General features: G+C 36.6%; 4 protein-coding genes across 6 annotated transcripts; 2 read left to right on the top strand and 2 right to left on the bottom strand.

Annotated features, from left to right (window-relative positions):
• Nucleotides 1-496: 496 nt before the first annotated feature.
• Nucleotides 497-17392, bottom strand: hook3 (hook microtubule-tethering protein 3). Of its 2 annotated transcripts, XM_020940194.2 has the most exons (24): nt 17252-17392; nt 13633-13718; nt 12557-12629; nt 12431-12481; nt 12214-12346; nt 12023-12090; nt 11879-11941; nt 11652-11735; nt 10289-10452; nt 9825-9965; nt 9664-9751; nt 9471-9584; nt 9257-9367; nt 9095-9176; nt 8946-9015; nt 7598-7738; nt 7414-7501; nt 6439-6473; nt 6270-6352; nt 6083-6183; nt 5577-5681; nt 5378-5449; nt 3835-3971; nt 497-2896 (listed from the first exon to the last, which is right to left on the bottom strand). In XM_020940194.2, the coding sequence occupies exons 1-24, from the start codon at nt 17306-17308 to the stop codon at nt 2881-2883; spliced, it is 2163 nt and encodes a 720-aa protein (XP_020795853.1). In that variant the 5' UTR covers nt 17309-17392; the 3' UTR covers nt 497-2880. The 2 variants fall into 2 exon arrangements, with proteins under 2 accessions (XP_020795853.1, XP_055006653.1); XM_055150678.1 differs by having other exon boundaries at nt 497-3971.
• A 492-nt stretch (nt 17393-17884) lies between these two features.
• On the bottom strand, nt 17885-20267 carry rnf170 (ring finger protein 170). Its single transcript, XM_020940274.2, has 7 exons — nt 20027-20267; nt 19442-19589; nt 19267-19342; nt 19043-19157; nt 18882-18955; nt 18659-18790; nt 17885-18576 (listed from the first exon to the last, which is right to left on the bottom strand). The coding sequence occupies exons 2-7, from the start codon at nt 19573-19575 to the stop codon at nt 18307-18309; spliced, it is 801 nt and encodes a 266-aa protein (XP_020795933.1). The 5' UTR covers nt 19576-19589; nt 20027-20267; the 3' UTR covers nt 17885-18306.
• A 145-nt stretch (nt 20268-20412) lies between these two features.
• On the top strand, nt 20413-23355 carry gpn3 (GPN-loop GTPase 3). Of its 2 annotated transcripts, XM_020940259.2 has the most exons (8): nt 20413-20633; nt 20728-20836; nt 21751-21918; nt 22285-22409; nt 22482-22597; nt 22691-22787; nt 22895-23023; nt 23103-23355. In XM_020940259.2, exons 1-8 carry the CDS (start codon nt 20586-20588, stop codon nt 23160-23162), a joined length of 852 nt encoding a protein of 283 aa, XP_020795918.1. In that variant the 5' UTR covers nt 20413-20585; the 3' UTR covers nt 23163-23355. The 2 variants fall into 2 exon arrangements, with proteins under 2 accessions (XP_020795918.1, XP_055006654.1); XM_055150679.1 differs by lacking the exon at nt 23103-23355 and having other exon boundaries at nt 22876-23023.
• Nucleotides 23356-23651: 296 nt separating this feature from the next.
• LOC129408050 (actin-related protein 2/3 complex subunit 3-like) lies at nt 23652-24950 on the top strand. The gene is made up of 3 exons (XM_055150680.1): nt 23652-23809; nt 24371-24470; nt 24764-24950. The coding sequence occupies exons 1-3, from the start codon at nt 23804-23806 to the stop codon at nt 24919-24921; spliced, it is 264 nt and encodes an 87-aa protein (XP_055006655.1). The 5' UTR covers nt 23652-23803; the 3' UTR covers nt 24922-24950.
• Nucleotides 24951-25000: the final 50 nt, after the last annotated feature.

Raw genomic sequence — 25000 nt, 5'->3', positions numbered from 1 at the left:
ATTTAAATCCAGTCATTAAAGGGGACATATGTAAAACTGATGTATGAGCTTTTGAACCATGTCATCATTAGTTTACTCAAAATTGTATTTCAGTTGGTTCATGGATTTTTGAGTAATCACATTTTGTTGTGCATTCAGGGCTTGAGAGCTCAGAAAATTTCTGTTTTCACCTACCCCTTATCTCTGCCTACATCTCTCTATTTGTGATTATTTGAAAAATTCAGATTACAGGTTACATGTAGGGTTCAGAAATGTCCATAGCAATTTTTCAACAACTATAACATAGCATTAAAACAAAATATGTTTTCAACAAATTTTTTTCCTGAAGAACCAGTGTCTATAATAAAGCCTTTTTCAATCATATTGTGGTTTAAAATGAACAAAATGTAAACTAATCATCCATTTGTATTAGACTCTTACACTATATACAACCCCAAAAATGTAGTGTGTCAGCTCAAGTTATTGGCCAAAAAAAACATTAAAAACAGATATCAGGTCCTTTTTATACAAGCTTTATTTACATGGTATCTCCAGCTTTTGCAGTGTAGGAAGCACAACAATATCCACTGGAGTACTCTGCACTTCTGACACTATGTCTGTACAAAGTGAAGTCATATACAGGCAATATAAAACTTGGCAAATGGAAAAGGTTAACTGCTACTTGAATATGTTAAGAAAAAAGTCTTCAGTAAAAAAAATAATAAAATAAAATAATTATAATAATGCTGTTCCATAGTTTCACCTGTTGATGGCCCAATTGTTAACAAGGGAATTAACTTAAGGTTTTGTTTGTAACATACTTACTTCTAAGATCCAAAACTACATCGCAAAGAATTTGTGATTTTGTGGCAAAGACCTATCACAAGGTCATATGTAATAACAGAAAACATTCACTCCAACTCAAAGAGACACGGTAAGAAAAACGAGAGGTGGTGTGAAGAAAGTTAAAAGGTGCAACAGGTTTCAGTAAAAGAAAAAAAAAAAAAAAAGAATAATGTGTTGACTCCAAAAAAAAGTGTTCTATTCCTTTCACAAAATGAATATTTGTGGACGGTTATGAAGGAGGACTGTGAAAACTTTTGTATACCTGCCAATATGAATTTCACATTATTTAATGTACTTAATATTCATTGCAAAATTTGTATCTATAACTTCTATCGCTTGACTTTAAAATAAATAAAATGTGGAATTTGTTTTAATAGGAATAAAATTACAGAGGGGAAAAAGCAAAAAAATACTCCCATCTATGCAGTGTTTCCAAATTGCACTCACCCTTTTAATAATCTGTGTGCCTTGTTTCTGAGAACACTGTAGGTCAGTGTTGTGTGTTTGGTTGCATAGGAGAATATACAGTACAAAATGCCATGGGGAGTTCACATCACCTCCAACAGTTTAAGTATGTGCAATTATACAAATGAAAACACTGTTCTGTCAAAGTGGCAGAGGAATAAATAAGCCATTAAGATGCACTGCATGAATCAATATTAGGTTACACAATAATATACACTTAGTCAAATTAAAAGTTACAGCCCTCATTAAGCCTGAACACAAGTCTCTTTTCAGATCATACAGGGTGGAGAGGCAACATCCTTTAAAACCACCTAACCCCGTTCTTTTAAATACTTCAAGGCACTCGATTGGGCAAAGAGGATTCAAGCATCTCTCTCATTCTAATAGACATGTGCATATATGCCTGTATCATGCATACATCTATTTTGCATCCTATGTCATAATTTCATAGTGAAAATTTAATACTAGCAGAATTCATTTACAGTGAATACATAAAAGATTAAAGATGTATTTGACTCTATGTAGCTGTTTGCATGAAGTTATTACTGCTGGAATTGTCAGTTTTAGCTGAAGAATCATTTCAAATGCCAAGCTAAAATACAATTAAACTAAAAATACTTTTGTGCCTGGTTTCTATATGAATGTAACACTAGGCCCTCATGTATAGCCTTTAAGTCCCACAATAACACTTACATATGGTACAATTACAAGCTCCATGGGCCATGACTATCATGTTGCAATCTAGGTTACTTATACTGATATCGTTTTCATAGCAAGACACTGAATAGTTTAGTATAGATGAATAATGTAACAAATACTGTATTGGATCAGTACATCAGACTGCACAACAGTGCATTTGCTCTGTAGAATAATACAAGTAGGCTTAATAAGGGCTTGTGTCTAAAATCATGTTCAAAACAAATGTTAAAACACTTAAATTACTGCTAAATTCATCCCCACAGTAGGAGGGGTCGCCAGCTGCTCCTAACGTTACAGTGCTGGAGCCATGCATCAGGCGGCGCAAAGACCCTCTTCTCTCCCAGACATACAGTAATCAAAGTCAAATATAGTGACAACGTACAAGGACATCCAATGTAACTTGTAATGTAACAAAAATGTTTCTCCGTAACAAATGTCTCAAATGTTATCAAAAAATTTGAGGAAGTGACATGTTTGAGGTATCATGTAACAGCCAGACCACATAAAATAATACATTAAAATACTAGACTAAAATACTTCCTTTGTAACAGACTGTCAGCTAAACTCATATTGTGTCTTTGTTTGAGGTTTGTAACAAAAATAAGTGGTAACAGACTTGTTTGATGTGTTAAGTTGACAGGCATGAGGTCCATGAGGAGAGGGGTTAAAACCAAATAAAACAGACAGGGTTAGAGAAACCAGAGTTACACAGCATGACGGAGGACAGGGGTTAGTTCACATGCTGCTGCTGGTTATTTAGTTTGTTGCTTGAGGTTTGTAGTCAACGTAAACTCATGCAAACAGAAGGCAGTTCATGCAGAAGAGGCCAAAGCCGGAACAGGCCGACTAAGACCATGCTAAACCAGGCTCAGAAGTTCAGAGAAGGGCCAGTCATGCAGTGATATTGCTGTCAAGGGAGGAGACAAAAAGACAACAGTCAGACACACTAGATGACAAAATAACATTAAGAGCCTTTGCATTCAGGAAGTATTTAGTGTGTTAGGAAAATTTTGATTTCACTTCTAATACACAAGGAATGAGCAGGATTCAAAGTCAGATTTTGATTATAATTGCAACATTCCAATTATTGCTTATTCAATTTAAAGATTTATCATGGATATTAAATTACTGGCCTTTAAATGCGAAATGTCAAATGCTTTATCTAATATTTAACTGTAATACACTGCGCCCAACATGTCAGTGTTTTGGGTATTCAGTCTAAATATAGTTATAGTAAGTTTGTGTGTCACCATGGCACATAAGGCATGTTTCAGACTACCCTGTAGAGGCTGGCACTGTAAATGGCTACACAAAATAACTATCTCAAATAGAGATAACTGTCTCTCATTATTGCTGCACTTTAACCATCTTGTGGTTTAGGAAATATGTTACATATATACTTTGTATGTCCTATTATGTCTGTACTGAATGTTTCAAACTTAAGAGAATCAATTCAAACTAAAAATAACATAAACAACAACAAAACATTGCACAAAACCGCAACTTTACAACAAATCTATGGTTAAAGCTATAAAAAATTAATTCAAAGCCTAGTTCAACAAAATCAAAATCAACATCAATCATACAGGCTCTAGAAGGGGGCCTATGCTTGTTATTTAGAAGACTGCATGTGGAGTGAATAATCCTACTGTATTCTAAGAAAAAAACTCAAAATTGTGGGTTCTTTAAGGGTCAACAAATTGATGAAAACGGGCAAGGTAGAATCTGTAGCTCACTGAGTTTAAGACAAAAATTTAATCCACACGACCATAGAACCATGTCTTCTGTAAAGGTAAAGTTGAGTCTTAGAACAGGCGCTGGGCTTTCTGAGCAGGAGCAGTCTACCTGGCCGTAGCTGACTGCACGTGGCCTGGGTAGGAGCGCCGGGAGCTGGTGGCTTGTCTCTGCCGAGCCAAGAAGGACTGACCCGAGCCAGTGTTGGCCAGTCTGTCTTCTGCTGCCTTCTTCTGCATAGACATCCCCTGAAACAGTCCAGGCAAAACAAACTTAATTCCAACAAAGGGATTTCAGATAATGCTTTTCCACAATCAGACCGGTTCAGTGTCATGCATTGGGTAAAACCATGCACTGATCAAGGCTGCCCTCTAGTGGTTTGACTACAACATACAACTTTAAAGAATGTGTAGAGCACTATCACAACACCGTCAGTATGCATCCCGCTGCACATCGCATCAGGTTTGTCAAGTTGCTTATTTTTCCTTTTTTTTGTATCATGCTTTTGTATTTTTATGGGAGCATGGGTGATGTAGGTTTGTGGGCTGAGCATTGCACAGAATCTTATAGCTAACCATAAGGAGGGTTCAAATAGGGCCCACGAAAGATCACTAAATTACTGATGACACTGATGCACAGATGACATCTAAAACCTCTTCAGACATGTTTTTGATGAGGGAACATCATAATAACATGCTAGAAAGCATATTATATATATATATATATATATATATAATATATGTATATATTAGGGATGGGCATTTGATGAAATTTTCTTAATCGATCGTCGGAAGAATTAACGATCGATTATAGATTAATCATTAACGTTTTTATATAAAAATTATCATTATTATTACTATCTACACTACTAATTTGCATAACTAAATTCAACTTTACGACATATAAACCGTAACGACTCTAGAGCCACATCAGCCCGTTTGAGATTATAATGTGTTTAATTCAGTTTTGCGCAACTCTCACAGAAACGAAACTTAAAACCACATCGCTAATTTGCATAAACTAAACGAAGATAAAAATAGAGCTCTTGTGCGCTGATGCAGTTCAACTTCTGTCGGATTAAAAGACATGACTCAGTAGAATACAGGTTAGTGTGACCATATTTGCGTTTGTCAAAACCAGGACACCGTACGGGGGGTGAGAGGTGGGGCCTCGTCATCGACATTGGGCGACTCTCACCTGGCAAAACTTTTCCCACTGGACACCGAAACATATGTGCTGCTTTGTACACTGTGCACATGGCCTCACACTTGTCCCGACCAGAAAGCGTGGAATTTCTTGTACAAGTCATCGTTGCACATCGTTCGCATTTGCACTTCAGTACGTTGCATGCTGACCGACATGTACGGACCTGTTTGGTCACGCTACGCACAGCAACCTACATTCGGTTTGTCGATTAAAATGAACGTAATCAATGAAATTTTTAATGACCAATTATCAATTAATTGACTAATCATGCCCATCCATAATACATAATATATAATAATATATATAATAATACATAATATATAATAATACATATATATATATATATATATATATATATATATATATATATATATCATAATACCCCCTCTTTATTGTTTTTGTTAGATTCATTAGTATATGCTTATTGAAATGTTGAAATCTTGTTTACCATATTGTACCATGCAGACACAATCAGCTTCTCCTCGTAATCTCTCTGGGTCTTTGTCTTGTCCATCTCTTTCTGTTTGGAAGAAACATGAATTGAGCTCAAAATCTAAAAGATTTCTCACGTATCCCGTAGTTCAAATCAGAAGACAGGCACATGCAACTATCCAGTCAAGTGCCCCTGACTGTAGAAGAATGCTTACTTCCAATGAGTGCAACATCCTCTCCTTCTCCTGCAACTGGTTCTTCAGAGCCTGCACTTCTGGGCCTGAGCCCTGATTTTGTTTTGGGTCCAAGGTTCGGATGACCTAAAATGAAAAACATGTCTTTAGTTAGATTTATGGTCTAGTTAAATAGTTGTTCATCTTTTTTTGACTACATTTTCAAATTGGCTGTTCTTGTACTTTGCGTTGCAACAATTGAATTTCCCCAAAATAAGAATAATTGTTCTCTTATTCTTCTTTAAAAGGCGACGTGTGTGTTTTAAAAACAGAACTACAACAATGTTTTTCACAAGTTAAAGAGACCAGACTGGAGTTGTGCCTGCACTATACGGTAAGGCTAACAACAACTAGCTGACTCATGAGCTGCTTGTATAATATCTGTAGATAAGACAAAGTTTACTTAAATACATGGAAAAATAAATGGGAACAAGTCCTTTCAGGTGGGGAAACGAGGTAAAAAATATAGAAACAAAATCAACACTTACACTCTTGGCTTTTTCAAGATATTTCTTATATCTTTCTTCCATCTGTTTCATGTCATCATCTTTCTTTTTCAAAGCATCTTCAAGTTCTTCGACTCGTTGGCCTGAGAATACAAATCACATTAGACAGACATTAGAAACAACACAGAAATAGAAAATGACATTTTCATCTCTGGTGAATCTGACTCACAACTGGCATTGTATTTAGGCTCCATCTCATCAATCACAGCATTTTTCTTCAGCAAGTCGTTATTCAACTCCTGTAGTTTCTCCCTTTAAAAAGATATATGTTTTTTCTTAGGACACAATCTCCATCTCAATGCATGGCATTTATGACAGAATGCTAAAATATAACTTACATGTGCTCTTCATATTTCTTCTTTATTATGGAAGACTGTGCAAATAATAAGATTCATAGTTTAGAAGTAAATTCATAAAAATCGTTATCGCTTCCAAGAGAAGAGTCTGACTTTACAGACAGGACACACATGCAGGAAATAGAGACTGATTTCTAAGAGGCACCTGAAGTTACAAGATCTAAACTACAGCTAAAACTAATAACCAACATTAAAACATAAAATATGCTAACTAAGAAGTAAAAAATACACTGCAGTTCAAATTCCAAAACTGTTACCTGTATAACAGAAAAAGTAAACTCTTAAGCAAAGTTTAAATTAATTATTCTCCAGAAAAACATCAGTTCTATTTACCTAAATAATTATAAATCAATTCTGCCAAGTGTTCAATGAGATGGGATTTTCATGGGATTTGTGACTTTGCCCCCAAAACATTAGTGTTTCTAAAAAGGCCTTTTCTAGTAATTAGCACTTAAATTGACATATATATATATATATATATGCATAAACAAATACTTTTTTTTTTTTTATATAAAATTTGAAGGGCTGCATTATGCATAGGTATTAATCTTAACTCCCCAAATGATTTTGGAATTTCAGTTGCAGATCTAAGATTACACATGATAGCACTCAGTACTTACTATAGTCTGAGAAGAAACAAGGAAAACAAAATTATGAAAAAAATAAATAAAAAAATTAATTGTATAACAATACAGATAAACATGCAAAGAAAAAAAAAACATGGTGCGTTAATACAGCCTATCACAGTGGTCAGTGAGCTCCCCCTGTTGGTATAAAGATTCCAAAGCAGTTCTAGTGTGTACTTTATTTAGAATTCTATCCACATTTTTCTCCTCCTTTCAGTAATAGTTCTCTACTGGCATTTTCTTAGGTGGTACTTGGTGTGAAAAATTTGAGAACCACTGGTCAAGAATGGTGTAGCATTTTGAAAATAAAGTCACTCTGTTTTGTACTCACATCATCAGCTTTGGAGCCCTGTTCTTGGAGAGACTTCTGTAGCTCCTCCACCTGACTCGACTCTTCCATAAGACGCTGGTTGATTAGTCTACAAAATGATTAAAGTGATTAGAAAACGGATGTAAATCTTATGAGCCAGCAAATTTGGTTAGAACTAATTGTGTGTTATGTCATTGCCACTGACCTGTTCTCAGTCTCTAGTTCGTTTTTCCTGCGGTTCGCATCCTCCAGTAGACTTTGTAATAATGCAATTTTCTCATTGTCTGACCCTTCCTGGGCCAGTTTTAGCATCTTGTTTTCATGCTGCAAACGTATGAGGTGTTCTCTGAAAAACAAAATGGCAGATTTTTACATGATGAACACATTGACACTGATGCTGAATTTCACTTAACTTTATGTGCATAAGTCAGGTTAGACTACTTTTTCAATAAAACATAGTTAACGTTATTATATTTAAGATTTTACTTTTTTATTCAGGTGAAGTTTATTATTTTACTTTCCAGTTGAACACGAGCAGCAGGTAAGACATGTAAAGGTAATGTAAAGGTTACCTAGCAACCACAATGTAAAAGAGGGCCAAAACTTCTAAATTACACAATAGTTATGATTAGATAAATAAAAATAGATGACAACATCTTTATATTGTTAAATTCATGTTTAATCTGTTAGAAGATTGTTTCTTCATTTTGGATAGAATTTTCCATGTTGATGACATCAGAATAGCTATTCCATTTTAGAACTACTAACCACTATTTTTGCACTTTTTTTTCCAAATCTTTCCCCACAAACTGCCACTTTACTGATGTAAAAGAATGATAAATAGTTGGCACAGGTACTATCCCACCAAACAAAGTAATAATTAAAAAAACATTAAACTGTCATACGTACTTTAAATACCAACCTTGGTAGATTGGAGCAAAAACAAATCATATGTTTCAGATGCAGCTTGCACAAACATTAGCTCGTGAAAATTTGTACATGATCTCAAGGTATATTTCAATAATAAAGCCAAAGATAGAGCATAAGTCTGATCAAGCTAGTTTTCACACTACTGAGCCCAGAACAAGTGAGAGCAGGTCCTCCCTAGAGTTTACTTATTCTGCAACATTTACATTACCCTAGGGCCAACACAAAAACAAAACTTAAAGATGTACTAGAGACAATAAACAATTACGTATTATTTCTGAATTATTTCAGTATGTAACCACAAGTTTATTCAGCGGTGAAGACAAGTGGCCCATAGTCATTGAAGAAGAGATTCCTTTTGGAAAGAATCAGTTAAGATGATGTAACACACAACTTCTCTTACATAACTGAGCAGGCGTTTTTTTTTCTGGGCCAGCCTCAGCTTCATTCTGTCAGAACAACAAGGCCACGATATAGGCCACACTACAATCAGATCAACCAGGCAATTTTAAGGCCAATTATCATGTTTTTTTGCCAGTTAAGTGATTTGCATTTGCAATATCCCTTTAGTTTCCAGTCCCACCCCGATTTTCCTGTCTTTGTGATCTATGTGGGCTAAATCTTACCTCATTTCTGGTGTGGTTATTTCAGCAGCTAGAGAATCTGAACCATCACTGCCCAACTTTGGAAATAAGCCTATAATGAACAGATAAAAGTTAGCCAAAACAGATATTAAGAAATGATAAAGATAGTCATTCATCTGTTTTTATAATACCTGAAGTGAGCCCCTCTTGAGCTTGGACACAATGTAGTTCCTCTATTGTCTCTTTTAATGAGTCTCTCTCTGAGCGCATACGCTACAGGGAAATAGAGAGGTTAAAAGGTAAGGTGTAATTATGTATGTACTGAGATTTATCCACTTTATAAAACAGCTTACATCTTTTTCTTTTTGTAGCGAGTCCACTTTCTCTTTGAGTCTTTTGTATTCAAATTCCATTTTGTCTGCCTTTTTGGACTCCTCTGATAACCTGTTTTGGAGTTCAACCACCTGAAGAGAGGAAAAGAAGAGACCTAATTTCCAGCCTTCCGATCTTAAAAATGACAAATGAAAAAAAAAGACAAAATACTTTAAATAATAGTTATTTACGTACCTGTCTTTTGTAAGTTTCCAGTTGTCCCTTAGCAGCATTTGCCTTTCGTAACTCCTCTTCTAAACTGACATGAGTTTGCATCAGTGCTGTGTTTTTTTCCTCCAACAACTTAATCTGAAAGTCAATGTCAAATCAAACACATATTATCAATTTTATATATTGGGAAACTATTAAACCAAGAGAATACAAGAACCTGTCTTCTGAGTAGTCCCATGTCTTCCAGTTTCTTCTTATAGTGTTCTATTGTACCTTCTAGTTTAGAGACCTTGTCAGAGGAGTGTCTATGAAAAAGGTATATAGGAAAGTTAATTACATACCTACAGTTTCACAAACACATCATATAAATCTACTCACCTGAGGACATCCATCTCATCCTTGAGAGACTGGGCTTCGTCCGCTAGCGATGTCAGGTCTTCATTCTGTGACTTCACATCTAACAGTTCTTTTTCAAGCTCCTCACAGCGGATCCGGTAGTCATCTTTGGCTGCTTCAAGCCTTAAATACACACAGCAAAGTTATTCTCTAGATTTTATTTGAGATCCAGAATAATTTAGGTCTAGTTGTCAATAATTCGGACAGGTTTTTCAAACAGAGAGGTCCACAGCCAAAATTCTGTAGTCTTGCATGTGGTTTGGAGTTTGGAAAGTTATTTAAAGGAATACACTGGGATGCTTTGGGAATTAAATGGTAATCATTAAGTGTGTCTTGTTTGTGTTTATGAAATCAATACTGAGACAATTTAACATTCAAATGAAAAAAATATACCCAGCTCTACTTCAAATACAGGTTTATGGTTTTATGATTTGTTTTTTGTTTACCTGAATGTTTCTTCCTGTAGCTGTTCCAGTTGTGTCTGCAGCTGGAGGTGCCTTCTTCCGGCAGGGCTGTTCACATCCTCTATGGAGTCCGACTGGTTAAGTCTCTCCATCAAGACCTGATTCTCTGCCAGCAAACTGCTTTTCTCATCTTGTAGAGCTGCCACCTACAAGGGCAGGACCAGAAGAAAAAAAAAAAAGAGAAAAAACAAAGGGGGTGTGCCAGGACAAGGGGTGGGTTGCAAGAAAGGAGGGAAAGAAAACAAAAGAAATTGTTTAAAACGTGAATATTTACTTTGATTATTATCTATTATAAAACAGAGGGTATACTGGGGTATTTTAATTATTCATATACACTGAAATGCCTGGTAATGACACAGAGTATGACAAGGGAAACAAACTTATATCTAGCAAGGAGGGCTTCAGACAATTTCATAAGTCCTTTTCATATCAACAAACAAGGCTTCAAACTCCACACAAAGCAAAGCAGCAGGTGGGAATCAAACAGCACTAGTTCATTGAGAAAAACAAATTTTTGTGATATTTACCAAACACTATCAATAACAATTAACTTTTGTTTGCTTTGGTCTGTAGATCCTTATTAAAAATTAAATATTATGAAATAACAGCTATATATTGTATATGTGATTTTTTTATAAATTGATGTTTTCTCTTCTTTGAGTTTCACCCATGTGTGTCCAGTGGGTTTAATAGTACAAAATAATAATTATACTATACAAGATTGTCTCAACCAATAAACATGTAAAGACTGACACGAACAAAAGCAATTTAGAAAATCTCATATTTTTGTTTGGATTGAGCCAACAGTGATCTATAGCTGTTGGTGGAAAAGTCTGTCCAGGTCACAGGGCAGGGGTGTATTAGTGATGGGTAGACATGGGACACACCCGGACACTGCACTGCAGTTAGTTGTGGCTGCAGACCACAGAGAGAACATGTGTCCACACTCTTGTGTGTACTGTACACATGTCCACTCACATGCACACACACGACTCAGAGAGGGGCTGGATTCTCCAGAGCAAACCATTCAGGTCAAAATCCAGGATTATTAGGCACAGCAAACATGACATGGAGAAGGGCACAGAAAGAAGAAAGATTGGATTTACCCTCTCGTCTAGCTCATTAAAGTCTAACCTCAGTCTATCACGCTCCTCTTGGACATGGAGGGCCTTGAAAGCAAGGCACAGTATCAAAGAGTCAATACAGGCCACTGTACACCAGTACTTTAAAATTTCTTACAATCATATTTTGTCTCTAATGCTTGCAAATCAAGAATTAGTATGCATTTTAGGAAAAATATAGATGTCGCAACTGAATAAAAGCAAAAAAAAAAAAAAAAACCCACCTGCATGTCAAGTTCTCGACACCTCTGTGCAATTTCTTCTTTAGTGTTCAAGGCCTCGTTAAGCTCCTCAACAGTCTTCTTCAACTGTTATTTGTAAGACAAGAAGTCAGTGAAGGGAACAATTAAGTACATAATACACAAAGTATGTACACCAGAAACTGGTACACAAAATTGCATTCTTCTTAAACATTTTTAGATTTTGGTGTTATATTTGTCTTCACGCATACCTGTCTGTCCAGGTCCTCATAAGAGTCTGTTCCTGTGGTGACTGGAGTCTCTTTGCTCATGAGCTATAGACACAAACACTGTTACTGCAAACACAACACAACCCATTCATTTCTCATTCTTGATAAAGCTCTGAAATCACGTACCTCTTGGATGGCGGTCATGACGACATGTTGCACTGACTCCTCCATGCTCATTATGGTTTGAATGTATTCTAAGAAAAGGTAAACATGAAAGTGTAAACCTAACTTGTCATATAATGGATACCAATAGTAAGATGTGACCTGCTTTGGGTATCTTTAAAGGCACTATATAAATCCATTTAATTAATCTACACCTTGCTTTTGTTCACAGCTGACAGCACAGCCCAGTATAAGTTGTAACATTCTCCCAAGTTCAGCAGCATCTGAATGCTCTCCAATAAGGGTTACATCTGGTAGCCTGAAGTCATTTATGTGCTGACCGAGGATCTGAACAGGAACAGAAAATCATAATTATTGATCCAACAGAACATTTATATTATTCTAATGAACCATTTCAGCTGTGAATTTTACCTCCTGGTTATAATCTAAAATTCCTTTCAGAACCTTCTTCAAGTTGCTGATCTGAAATGCACAAAATGATTAGAATCATAAAGCAAAGCCAGTAACTGTGAGTACATCCATGTTTTTGATACCAACCTTTAACCTCCAGTTGTCTCCAACATCTGGTTTAATTCTACTGATCCATGCTTCATTAAAATACTGTGCATCTCTATAAAAGACAGCGGAAATATTAACACAGTTAGATGATATTTTAAGAAATTTACCTATCATAGGACAACTAAAAAAAAATCATGGTTAACTAAACATTCCCAGAGACTCGTAAACAGCATCTACATTAAGTGAAAAGTTAATTTAACTGTCTAGCCTCTCTTAAAACTCCAGTTACCTCACTCCATGCAGCCTCCTTTTGTTCATAGAAACTCTCAACATCCTTAATGATAAAATAATTACTCGACTAATGAAAAATGTGATCGACTAAGTCAGCATCAACCGATAGATCAACTGAACAACTAAAGGACTGTGCCCCTAGAATTGTCATCGGGATACTCAAAAAGAATATAATTTTAGTCTATCAGCAGCAAGAAGAGTATGACAACAGACAAACACCAGTCCAACAGAAGCAATAAGTATTTAGAGGTAATGTAAACCAAGTGAATCTCTTAAAGATGCACTGCATAACATTTCTGGTGTAGGGTCTGTTACCTACTTGTCTCCATGGAGATGATATTGCTTTGGCTGGAATGTTTCATGCTATTACTTTAAACATTTCCATCTAGCATTTATTCATTACAGGTGTTTCTATTCAAAAATGCAATCATTCCTTCTGTGAGTAAGGGCGACTCCACAGACCTAAATTGTAATGTAGCATAGTGCTGTAACCTGCCTGTCTTTCTTGTGATAGATTTAGAGAGATTTATTCTATACTGTAGAACTTCTAGAGAAAGCAATAATATTGGAGACAAACAGGTGGCAGTCTCTCCACTAGAAATGTTACGCAGTTGCAAGGAAAGGAGACATGGGTCCATCATAAAAAAAGTACAAGAACACAGTGTTTTGTTATTTGAGATAATGCTATTAGAGCACTGAACACAACTGATGATTGATAGTGATTCTTGGGTTCTTTATCTCTTCAGTGATTTTAGGTTGGCCTAGAGGGAATGTGATTTTTAACATGACCATACCGAAGGCAGCATGAACGCTTGCGAACTTACATTTTTTGTAGAGCCTGGGCCATGACAACCCCACTGGTCAAATCTTCAACTGTTTTACATGGGGCCTCCACTCCAAAAGTTTGGATCTGAAAAAAAGACAAGCACATATTTTTATTTATTTATTTATTTTTAACTATTATGCTTTTAGGCCAGAGGTTCCCAAACTTGTCAGACCCAGATCCTCACAATAACCATGCAACTGACTCGGGACCCAAACTGCATTTTTTATGTTTATTTGAGTAACAGTACAATTTCACTAAAAATACTGTTCTCAATGAAAAAATAGATGGAATAGTGTGAATTGAGTGTTCTGTTAAAGGCCACATTCACAGATTGAATACACACAAAGCACAACAAATTTGCACCTAAAGTGAGCCTAATCGCCAAACTAAACTGGTACAAGAAGGACTAAAACAGGACCAAACCAAGAACTGTGTGGCAGTACTGTCACCCTGTCCTCTTTCTTGCTTTCTTTGTAAATAGTATAATCTTAGCTGAGTTGGTTGCATACTAATCCTTGGGACTATACTGCCTTTGCAAACTTTTCTCCGCGACACACCACGTGCTTAAGGAGGAAGGGAAATTGAAAGCAGGAATGTCTGACATCTGACGGGAGGAAAATTACATGGTTGAAATTCCTGCTATAGACTTTATAGAAGGTCTCTCCCACTTGCAACACTTATAATATAATATGCCATGAAAAAGTATGTAGAAAATAGAGAGAAAATCTCAAATTAGGCTCCTATTCCAGGTTAGAGTCCCAAGATGTTATGCAAGTTTATGAAAGAGTGAACACAATACATCTATCCTGAAATAAAAATACCTGTGCATGTGTGTACAGGGCTCTCCAACTACATCTCAAGGCAAAACATTGATCAGTTTTGCATCAGTTTTATAAAACAGCAGAGTAGAAAAACTAGCCAAACATATTTTTTTTAAAATACACTGTTATAAAGGAGAATGAACAGAGTGAATATTTATCATGTCTCTAATCTGGCTCTGAATGAGTCTTGTTTAAGAAAAGAAGAGAGAGGAGAGTCAAAGGAAGATGGCAATAACACAAAAGCCATCGCCACAGTACTGTGAAGAGCAGTCTTTAGTGGACATCAGGGCAACATGATATATTTACACTTCCCACATGTCACATCAACAGAACTAGAGGACACCACCAAGTCATCTGTGGAGGGTGAAAGCTGTTGCAAAAACAGGTACAGTACATTACGCTAGTAAAAGCAGCAAAGGGTTCAAATAAGAAAATCATATGTGGTTTTTAATTAATTATACTCAGACACACCTAAAATATATTAAAGGGTCTGTGTTACTGATCTCTGTTATAATGCTGTTTCTTCATGACAAACATACCTTTTTCATTCATCACCAGAATCATTTGGATAATTTCAGTCCTGCAATTGCAAATCTCTACTGAACAAAAGGTAAATGGTAGCTGTTAGCCTGAAAACTACCACTACATGACATCACAAGGAACTTTGGAGATGTAAGCAGACCAGATTACTCAAACATGTGTGAATGAAACAAAACACAACTCCAGGTATGTTTTTGAAGCGTTAACAACATTATATTATAGTCAATTTTGTGTAATATATGACCTTTAATCAAATTTATATAGCATATATGTTTTGCTGCTTCCCTGGTGAAAACAAGGGATGCTTTTCTGCAGTTTAGTTCACTACTTTAAGCGTGACATCACTTTCTAGTTCCTACAGCAGGAAAAGGGAACTGGACAGGAAAGAACGCAAATAGGAGAGTGCGCTTTCACAACAAACACTACAGCCCTGCAACCAACAGTATACTCTGCCCAATAATGACCAATTCTGTACAAATCAGGATAGAAGATATCTGATTTCATTTATAATATAAAAAATAATACCACCACTTTTTTGAAGCCAGATCACAATTTAGATTTTTTATTGCCTAGAAGAGGCGACCATAGCATTGTCTGATGGATGACATCACCATTTATCATCATATCGCCCAACCCTACATACCAGTCTGATCATGGCAATTAGCTTGTAGACCAAGTAATTTGAGTTATGAGATTTATATTGAATAATGTGCTTGTGTTTAATCCCAAAAGGAGCTTCTGCTAAACTGAGAAGCCCATTGTTTGCTGAACACATAAAGACTTGAATCACAGAGCAGTCTTACATTGGTGGCAAAGACTCTAAGCAGTTTGGCTGAGAGCAGTAATTAATATGATCCACCACCACTAGCTTGCATCACAACAGCTGACAGTGTCGTCAGCGCCATATCTATCCACTCACTAGTGCACTGAATTTTGTTGCACAATGTAAACAAAAGCAATCCCATATTGACAAGTTGCTTTTGTGATTTATCTATAATGTTTAGATAATGGTATTTTAAAGTAATGACTGGTCATCACTGTCAAGGATCATTACAAATAGAACTATTTTCAATTTTGGGTTGTCAATAAGTTGATAATTAAAATTTGAGAGCAGCTTGTGTGCTCTGGTGCTTTTGAATGCCTTGTTGCTACAGTATTACTGTTAAAGCATTTGAAAAACTGATGCATTGCTCATTTAAATGCAATGCAATGTAATAACAAATAAACAAACAGTGAAAAATCAGGTAATAAGACACAAGGGTGGGGGTGAAAATACAGGCTCCTGTTATTTCTGCTATTTTAAAAAGGTTTTAAGTCTTTAGTCACAGGGTCAGGAGTGACTCCACAGGTGACAGGCATGTGGGGAATGTCTGCCACCCAGATCATTACATCTGCATAAGGAGAGGCGGTAGTTTTTACATGAGGCAAGTCATGACAGCCACGACAAGAGATTGTAAGTGACATTTGACAAGATATGGGTTCTTCATATTATATATATATGTATATGTATATATATATGTTTGTGTGTGTGTGTGTGTGGTTCACTGCATGATTAAGGTGAATGAGGCCACTGTGTAAAACAGGCATCTACAGCAGTCATCTGTGTGACATCAACAAATGCCACAGTGGACAGTCCTATTCATAACCACATTGTTTCACACACATTGTACCACAGCTCTGAACACTGCACGGGGAGCTGTTTTACTCTGAAAACATTACACAACGATCAGACACATTACTGCCAGATCTAAAGGCTGTCCTTTGGAAATTTGTCGAAGTTCAAATGAAGACCAAGCGTTAAGGATTTATAGATTTAATGACAGCTGCGATAGCTGTTCCATCCTGTCGCAATATATGAGGCTAACTGGTTAACGAACATAAAAGCCAAAACAAAACAGTTAAGGTTAGCTTAGCTTAAACAGCATCATCTGATCAACACACCTTTCAGGCAAAGCTGAAAAAGCCAAGTGGTATAACACATTGAGCTTTGGATAACGGATTTTACGATTTTGACCAGGGTTTATAGAGAAACACATCATCAGACAGGCAGACAGCAAACAGCTGGCCTGCATACGTAACAGCTCACCAACCAGGAGTCCGTCTCGCTTTAGCCTTTAGCCGCTAGCTCGGCTAGAAAAGCTTTTGCTGTTTGCTTATGGATGGCGTTAGCTTAGCATTAGCCCCGGGAGCTAGCAAACCGGGGTCTCTCACAAACAGTGGAGAATCAATCATCAATACGTCTCTCGGATCACTTACCCACGTTAACAGGCTCTCACAGAGCTCCATGCGGTCCAAACACTCGGACGTGCTCATTGTTCTTTACCGGCGGTGGGCTTTGAGTGTTGTCGGGAACGGGGAATCTAGATCACAGTCGGCTACACCCCCGAGATCTCCACTACACTCCGCTCCAGAGGCGCAGAGCTGGGCTGGCCGTGGGCTGTGGGCTGGCCGTGGGCTGGCCGGGCCGGGCGGCTGCGACTGTACTGGGAGGAGCTTGTAGAAAAAGTTCCCTCTCAGAGCTTACACACACACAAAAAATAAGCAATCTCTGAAGTTCAGACTCAAAATAGTTTTACTGAATGTGATTCTCAGTGATTGTCCCATTGTCCCAACACTAGTTCTGGTTATTTAGGATTTTTCCTGCTATTTATATACAAATGGATGTATGGATGAATGGATGATGTCACATTTTCAGTGTCACATAAAACAAGCAAATTCAAGAGTTAAGGTTCATTCAAATGTGGATAAACAAATCTGCGTATTTCTTGCCAGTGACCACACTTCAACATTTGACTATGAAGCCTGCCATACAAACACTCCATAGCAGTACTATAAAATTATTGATAAAACATAATCATATCAAATTAAAATAAATAATTAAAAGTCAACTGACAAATTCCAACAGTTCCTTTATTTATTATACTGTCCCTACAAAAAATAGTACAATTGAGATTGATTTCCACCTTTACACCAAAAATAAGCTTACATTCACAACGAACAGGTAAACAAGTTTTTCATGTGCATTAGCGGCATACAAAGACAGCTTGAATCATTTATAATTCTCCAATATGCATAGTCAAACTCATTGTGTATGACTGAAAAATGTCCAATGAGTAAATTACCTTTTTATTATAGCATTACTCATGTTGTCCTTTTGTGACTTAAGCTTTGTGAGCTAAATACATATTAGCAAAATTGTATTGTCTTCACAATCAATTTCACAGTCTCAAAAAAACAAAAAAACAAAAAAAAAACATGTCACAAAAGGAACCATGAATGGGAAACCAATACCAAATACTTGTAAAATTCTGCTAGTTATTTAATCTCTGTGTCACAACTTCTCTGTACATAATCGAGATGTACACAAATAACAAAAGAATTACAAAAAAATCGTCCATGAATCCCAGTAGGCCAAACAGTGCCTCAGGAAGGATGTCGAGTGGTGAAGCCAGGTAAGTAATTGCACCAATGAGACAAAGAAGAATGCGAATTCTAAACATCCAGAACAAGCCCCCAACAGAAAACATTTCTCTGAAGGCATGACGGAGCAGGGTCGGCACATCACGCAACCTGTCCATAAGCTAAGAGGCAAAGGAAAAAAAGTATATGCTATAATAAAGAATTGGAATATATAAATTTGAGTACATATAGCACATTACTTACAGATCTGGGCTGGCCTGAAAACCTGCGGTTGTAGTCATTGATGTCTCGTAATATGAGCTGAGGTTCAGCTTCACCATCTTGAACCCTTTGAGGAGTTGCATGTTCATGAAATAATGGGAAGAGCAATGTGACCTTGAAAGAGACACATGGTCATTTTCATGACGATAGTAAGGATTTTTTTTTAAATGCATTGCTGTTTAGAATAATTATATGACTCTCTTACTACTTGTCTGCAGATAGGACAGTGAATGGCACCTAACCAAGTGCCATACCTCCAGTAAGCTATAATGCAGGAACCTATCATAAACAAACACATTTAGTTAGTTTTAGTTATTTATTGTATTAAATTGGTTCAGTTGTCATATTTGTTTAAGAAAAGCTTACCACAGAAAAGGTGCCCACAGTTAGTTTCTACAGGCAGCACAGCCTGTTGTAGGCATACAGGACAAGACATGTCTGTGTAGTACTGCTGCCTCGCCTCGGACTGAGAATTTTCCTCCTTTTGGAATAAACACATAATGCAGCGTTACTTTATTATGAAGCTGTGATAACATTACAACATATGCATTTAATACCAAAATAATTATCTAATCATTGATATTGTTTACCTGCTCTGTCTGGAGCTGTTGCCGAACTGCTCGTACATGTTCTTGATTCTCTGGATGAATATCATGCTGCTCCTGTCTGTGAAAAGAAAATGTTTTGGTTTTAATACATGCTCTACAAAATTTACTATTTTTGTTTTGTTTTTCTAATATATTACATATTGCATCCTGCCCTTACCTGCAGAGCAGAGTGAGCAGTCCTGCCAGAAAGGTGACGCTAACAACCACAACAAACAAAACCTGGTTACTGACGCCCTCAATTAGAGTGTCCTCATCTTGGATAAGATAGTCCACGTCTCCACAGTCCTCCATCACCCACGCTCACACTGATGAAAAAGGTACATGTTAAATTAACATAAGCCCAAAAAGAGACTAGGAAGTATTTTTCTTTTCTTTCTAAGAATAGGGTGAACCTTATGTCTAGTATTGACCAAGTAGCATTGCCAGCAACATCTTTCAATGGTATGTGTCACAGCAACAATAACAAGAGTTTGCAATTCAAACAAATGGGTAGGTCAGTCTGTTTAGTGATTAACAATGTGTAAGCCTGCAGCCGTGTTAAGACTAGATAGTGAGTGGGAAGTTGTGGTTTCTGTGGTTTATTTATCTTTTAACATAAAGGCAACTGCTCTTTCACACGAACACATTTTCAAACCTTAGATTAGAAACCCGACTGATCTGATCCGCTGTGCTAACTGATGGTATTTATAGTGTTTGACACACCTCTAAAGCAAGAGCCAACTAAGCAGACGAATGGTCTCACCTCAGATGAGCTCCGAGGTGTTGTTAAGCATGTGCCCACTTTGACACACAGTCGTGGTAAGATTCGTTGATGTCTTTGTCCTGTAAGCGCATTTTTATCATTTTTAAAAACAGTAATATTTATTTATCTCTCTTCTTCCGCTTGGTCCGCTTGGTCGTCTTCCTCTTCGATCGCAGATACGTCCACTTCGTCGTGATGTGCGCCACTCACTGGTTACAAACTCCACTGTTGTGATGCCATTCCTGTGCTTTTCATGAAGCACAGTCTCTATGGTAGGAGCCTATTCGGCAGTTTATTTAAGCAGTTTACCAGTAGAATAATATTTCATTGTAAACTCAATCTGAATGTAGGCACTGATAACCTGCTGGCTCATACAAACGTGTTCAAATTATGCTCAATCTGCCTTTTTCCCCAAAACCACAAGAGGGCTGTCTTGCAATATGACCATATACCTCAGAGTAAAAGAAGAAAACATGATGGAGAAACATGACAACATGCCGTTAGCTCTTCACGATAAATAAGCTTATACCGGCGTGTACACACTTATTTTAGAGGCGAAATGCCTCGTTACGCACAACTAGTGATAGGACCTGCGGGAAGCGGCAAGGTAAGGAGACATTTCACACAGTAAGAAAGAAATTACTTCCCACTAAGATGTGCAATGGCAAATTAGTCCATGCTATTAAACTTATTTGTTTCAGAGCACGTACTGTTCCACTTTAGTACAACATGCCGAGGCTATAAACCGCTCCGTGCAGGTGGTCAACCTGGATCCAGCTGCGGAGCACTTTGACTATCCAGTGATGGCAGGTAACTACTTGATTATTACTTATTCATTACATTTCATGCTAGACCATACATTCATACCATACTCCACACAGATGTACAACAACTCACCTTTATGTAACAGATAATACTCCCTACAACTGTACAACAACTCACCATTATCTAATAGATAACTATATGTCCGGTCAATCATCATATCACTGTTGCTCTGTCTTTCTATGACCTCTTGTATATAGCTGAGATTTTAAATTTTTTATTACTTATTTTTCTATTTTATTTTGACTTGTACATATACATTTATATAATTATGCCTTAGTTGACACCTGTCTCTTGCTATCTTTTTTGCTACTTATTTAGAATTTATTTTTACCATTTATATTTTTTACTCTTTGTTTTTGTATTATATTGTGATGAGGGATCTACTATGTCCATATAATTTCCCTTGTGGATCAATAAAGTTTATCTAAGTCCAAGGAGTGGAAAGTAACAAACTACAAATATGCCACTCAAGTTACTATAATTTTGTAGAATTTTGGGCAGTTGTACTTTCTTGAGGGGATTTGAAACATGTACTTGTAATTGAGTATATGTTTGGCATTCAACCAGACTTCTGACTGATCAGGGAACATCACTGGACTGCATCACCTGCCCTGAGAATATGGAAATACATTCAGTAGTCTATAGCACATTTTAATTGATCAAGTTTTATATTAAAGCTTGATTTATGATGCAATATTTTTAAAACTGCATTAAAAGTACCAGTGACTTGTATTTTTTCTTCTTTAAACTACATTTTACTTACTTACATTTTACTTACTGCAAATTTGTCAGTTCTTGTAATTGAATATATTATTAGCCACAAATGCTCTTTTACTTGAGTACAGATTGCCAGTGTTTTTTTGTTTTTTTTCTCACCACTTGTTATTATGCACCACCAGACATTCGTGAGTTGATTCAGGTGGACGATGTGATGGAAGATGATTCTCTCAGATTTGGTCCTAATGGAGGCTTGGTCTTCTGCATGGAGTATTTCGCTAACAACTTTGACTGGCTGGAGGAGACTCTGGGTCATGTGGAGGATGACTACATACTCTTTGACTGTCCAGGTAAGAGCCCAATGACCACAAAAGACTCATACAGGCCACACACCTTACCATCTAGTTTTCATATGACTAATGGCCTCTGTTTACTTACTTACCACCATTGTACAATATTGATAAAGTATCGATTTTGAAATAGTTGCTGACCCAATATCGCGACCAAACAAGACTACTTCCAACTGATACAAATTTTGGCCAACTAAGACTCCATCCACAGATTTAACTGACCAAACAACTAACATATAAACTGAAAATATTGTGTCAAAAAGTATAAATGGCTCAATATCACAGTGCTTAACAGCCATATAGCATATCATAATCTGGTGTTGCCCTAATGAGTAGCCTTCATCATGAACAAATTTCATTTTGCAGGTCAGATTGAACTTTATACACACCTCCCTGTAATGAAACAGCTAGTTGACCAGCTGCAGCAATGGGAATTCCGAGTATGTGGCGTCTTTCTGGTGGACTCTCAGTTCATGGTTGAGTCTTTCAAGGTAACCGCATCATTTCTATGTATCTATTCATATTGTTCTATCTTTACCTGATTTTTATTCTTATGGTCACAGTTTCTCTCTGGCGTCATGGCAGCTCTGAGTGCTATGGTTTCCCTTGAGATCCCTCAGGTAAACATCATGACCAAAATGGATCTACTCAGTCCAAAAGCAAAGAAAGAGATTGAAAAGTAAGTAAGTTTTACATCATTTGTCAAGTCACCAACATATTGAGACCTATCTTCTTTTTTTTTTTTTAAACACAAGCTTTTTGTTATTTTAAGGTATCTAGATCCAGACATGTATTCAATGATGGAAGACAATTCAGACTCGATCAGAAGTAAGAAGTTTAAGAAGCTTACGCAGGCCATCTGTGGGCTTGTAAGTTCATTTATTTAGTGTCATTTTGATATGGTATTACTTTACTTTTTGCTTTATATATTTTTAATTTGTGTATGTAACGAGTCAGCTACTGTCTCTGTGGGCAGATCGATGACTACAGCTTGGTAAGGTTCTTGCCCTTCGATAGAACAGATGAGGAGGGCATAAACATTGTGCTGCAACATATAGACTTTTCTATTCAGTATGGTGAAGACTTGGAGGTCAAAGAGCCTAAGGTAATTTAAAAATGAAATATATATTTGAACATTCAGTTGTATAATATTTTTCACAGTTTTGCATTTTTATTTTTTATAGGACTTGGATGAAGAAGAGTTGAATTATGATGAAATTTTTGAAGGCAAACTTGACAGCTGAGGAGACATGAAAGTGTACCGAGATTGCACACATATTTCACAGGACTGACAATACAAGAGCAGATTATTTCATGTACTGGACATTTTATATCATGAATTGCAATGATTGTCTTTTAAGTTACTTAGTACTTGGTTTACATTGTTTTATTTTAAATATAAAGGTATTTTTAAATAAAAGAAAGTAAGGCAAAACATGTTGACTGGCTGCACCATATATTGCAATGGAAATGCAAGTGCAGATTTTCTTATTTTATTCATTTATTTATTTATTTATTTTTAATTCTTGTGGTATCTGTAGTTTAGACTTATATAAACATGTTAGGAAATTCATGGAAAAAATAATAAGAAAAATTCATGGGACTTGCTCTTGGAGCTGTTTACAATGTGCACTATGAACAGAATCCAACTTTTTAAGCATGCGTTGCAAATCTAATCGCAGATATCGCGATTAGAGCTGTATTTTAATTGAGACTTGACGCTTGTGTTATTGCTCAACACGTTTGGTGTAACAGCGGCCCCTCGTGACATTCTCGCACACGTACACGTCCCCACTTCCTGTAAATCTGTTGGGTGGGACTAGCGGAAGCAGCGTTCAGATATTTTCCCTTCGCTGTGCAGTTTGGTTGATCTATATTATTCAACATGCCGGTGAGTAATTGATTAACGTATATATTTGCAGTCTATTTCATGGAGCATTATAAGATCACAATTCAGATGCAAATGTAATCACAGTGGCCTACCACTGGCGCTAGCATTGATGCTAGCACTATTGGCTAGCAGCTGGAAATGGCTCAAATCTGTCTATATGAGTCTCTCTTTCTTTTTAATCAGTTGAGGGTGACAGCTGAAAATACTTTATATGATACACTGTAATTTTGCCGTAAACACTTCACATTTCACTTTAATATTTGTGACATAAGCTTAGTGTCATTGATATCCATCAGTGGCTACATTTACCTGGTCAATAAAATGAGAGAACTGGGAATGTGATTATTACCATGTGTGTACATCCACATCACAAATGAAATGCCTATATATTGTGTTTATCAGAATGTTGCCAGTTTACATCATCAAATTTAGATTTGCCATGTTAGCAAGTCTTCACAACTCCAGAAATAAGCTCATCCTGATCAGATTATTGGTGTAAATGTAAATTTAGCCAGTGACATATGAAAGACATGTAATACAATATTCCATAATATTTTTCAGGCGTATCATTCCAACTTGATGGCATCCGACACCAGGATGGTGGGGAATATGGCTTTGCTACCACTCAAAACTCAGTTCAAGGGTCCTGCCAGAGGAGATGGTGAGGATCAATACAAATTATTGTTATGCCAAGGACATTTTCATTTTTCCTGTTATTGCAGTTATACTTGTAGATTTTGGTAGAAAAGTATTTTTACTTTTGACTTGTCTTACTTCCTGGTTTTGGTATTTCCATATATGGTACAACTGCTGCACTGCTATAACTTCTTCAAAAAGTACATTGCCATTTCAGTGTCCTTTGTCTTCACAATGTCAGATGTATAAAGTTTCTATTGTATTAGTTTTTCAAATTTTTTCAATTATTTGTAAATAACATTGCAAACTGTTTTTCAGGTATTGACTCTGACATAATCGATGAAGCTATTTATTACTTCAAGGCCAACGTTTTCTTTAAAAACTATGAAATTAAGGTAAGAATTATTTTACTAACACCACATCTTTGCTGCAGTCAGTACACGTTTTTGATTCTTTCTGTGCCTCAGCAGCTGTAGTCATTCTTTCACATGCTCTGGCTTGTTTTTGCCCACCCCTTAGTCGTAGTTTAGACATCCCTAGTTTGGATCTACACTA

The sequence above is a fragment of the Boleophthalmus pectinirostris genome, unplaced genomic scaffold, assembly GCF_026225935.1.
Source record: "Boleophthalmus pectinirostris isolate CB_2022bp ecotype Guang Dong unplaced genomic scaffold, ASM2622593v1 HiC_scaffold_1489, whole genome shotgun sequence".
NCBI classification, from domain to species: domain Eukaryota; kingdom Metazoa; phylum Chordata; class Actinopteri; order Gobiiformes; family Gobiidae; genus Boleophthalmus; species Boleophthalmus pectinirostris.
The sequence above is the reverse complement of the archived record's forward strand: the minus strand, read 5'-3'. Positions and strand labels throughout refer to the sequence as shown.

Coding starts and splice junctions, on each gene's coding strand:
- gpn3 (XM_020940259.2), top strand. CDS start 20,586: ATGCCTCGTTACGCACAACTAGTGATAGGACCTGCGGGAAGCGGCAAG. Junction 20,837..21,750: donor TGACTATCCAGTGATGGCAG/GTAACTACTTGA, acceptor ATGCACCACCAG/ACATTCGTGAGTTGATTCAG. Junction 21,919..22,284: donor CATACTCTTTGACTGTCCAG/GTAAGAGCCCAA, acceptor TTCATTTTGCAG/GTCAGATTGAACTTTATACA.
- rnf170 (XM_020940274.2), bottom strand. CDS start 19,575: ATGGAGGACTGTGGAGACGTGGACTATCTTATCCAAGATGAGGACACT. Junction 19,343..19,441: donor CTGCTCACTCTGCTCTGCAG/GTAAGGGCAGGA, acceptor TTCTTTTCACAG/ACAGGAGCAGCATGATATTC. Junction 19,158..19,266: donor AACAGCTCCAGACAGAGCAG/GTAAACAATATC, acceptor TTATTCCAAAAG/GAGGAAAATTCTCAGTCCGA.
- hook3 (XM_020940194.2), bottom strand. CDS start 17,308: ATGAGCACGTCCGAGTGTTTGGACCGCATGGAGCTCTGTGAGAGCCTG. Junction 9,585..9,663: donor TGGGACTACTCAGAAGACAG/GTTCTTGTATTC, acceptor ATTGACTTTCAG/ATTAAGTTGTTGGAGGAAAA. Junction 6,184..6,269: donor GCCTAAATACAATGCCAGTT/GTGAGTCAGATT, acceptor TTGTATTCTCAG/GCCAACGAGTCGAAGAACTT.
- LOC129408050 (XM_055150680.1), top strand. Junction 24,471..24,763: donor GGGTCCTGCCAGAGGAGATG/GTGAGGATCAAT, acceptor ACTGTTTTTCAG/GTATTGACTCTGACATAATC.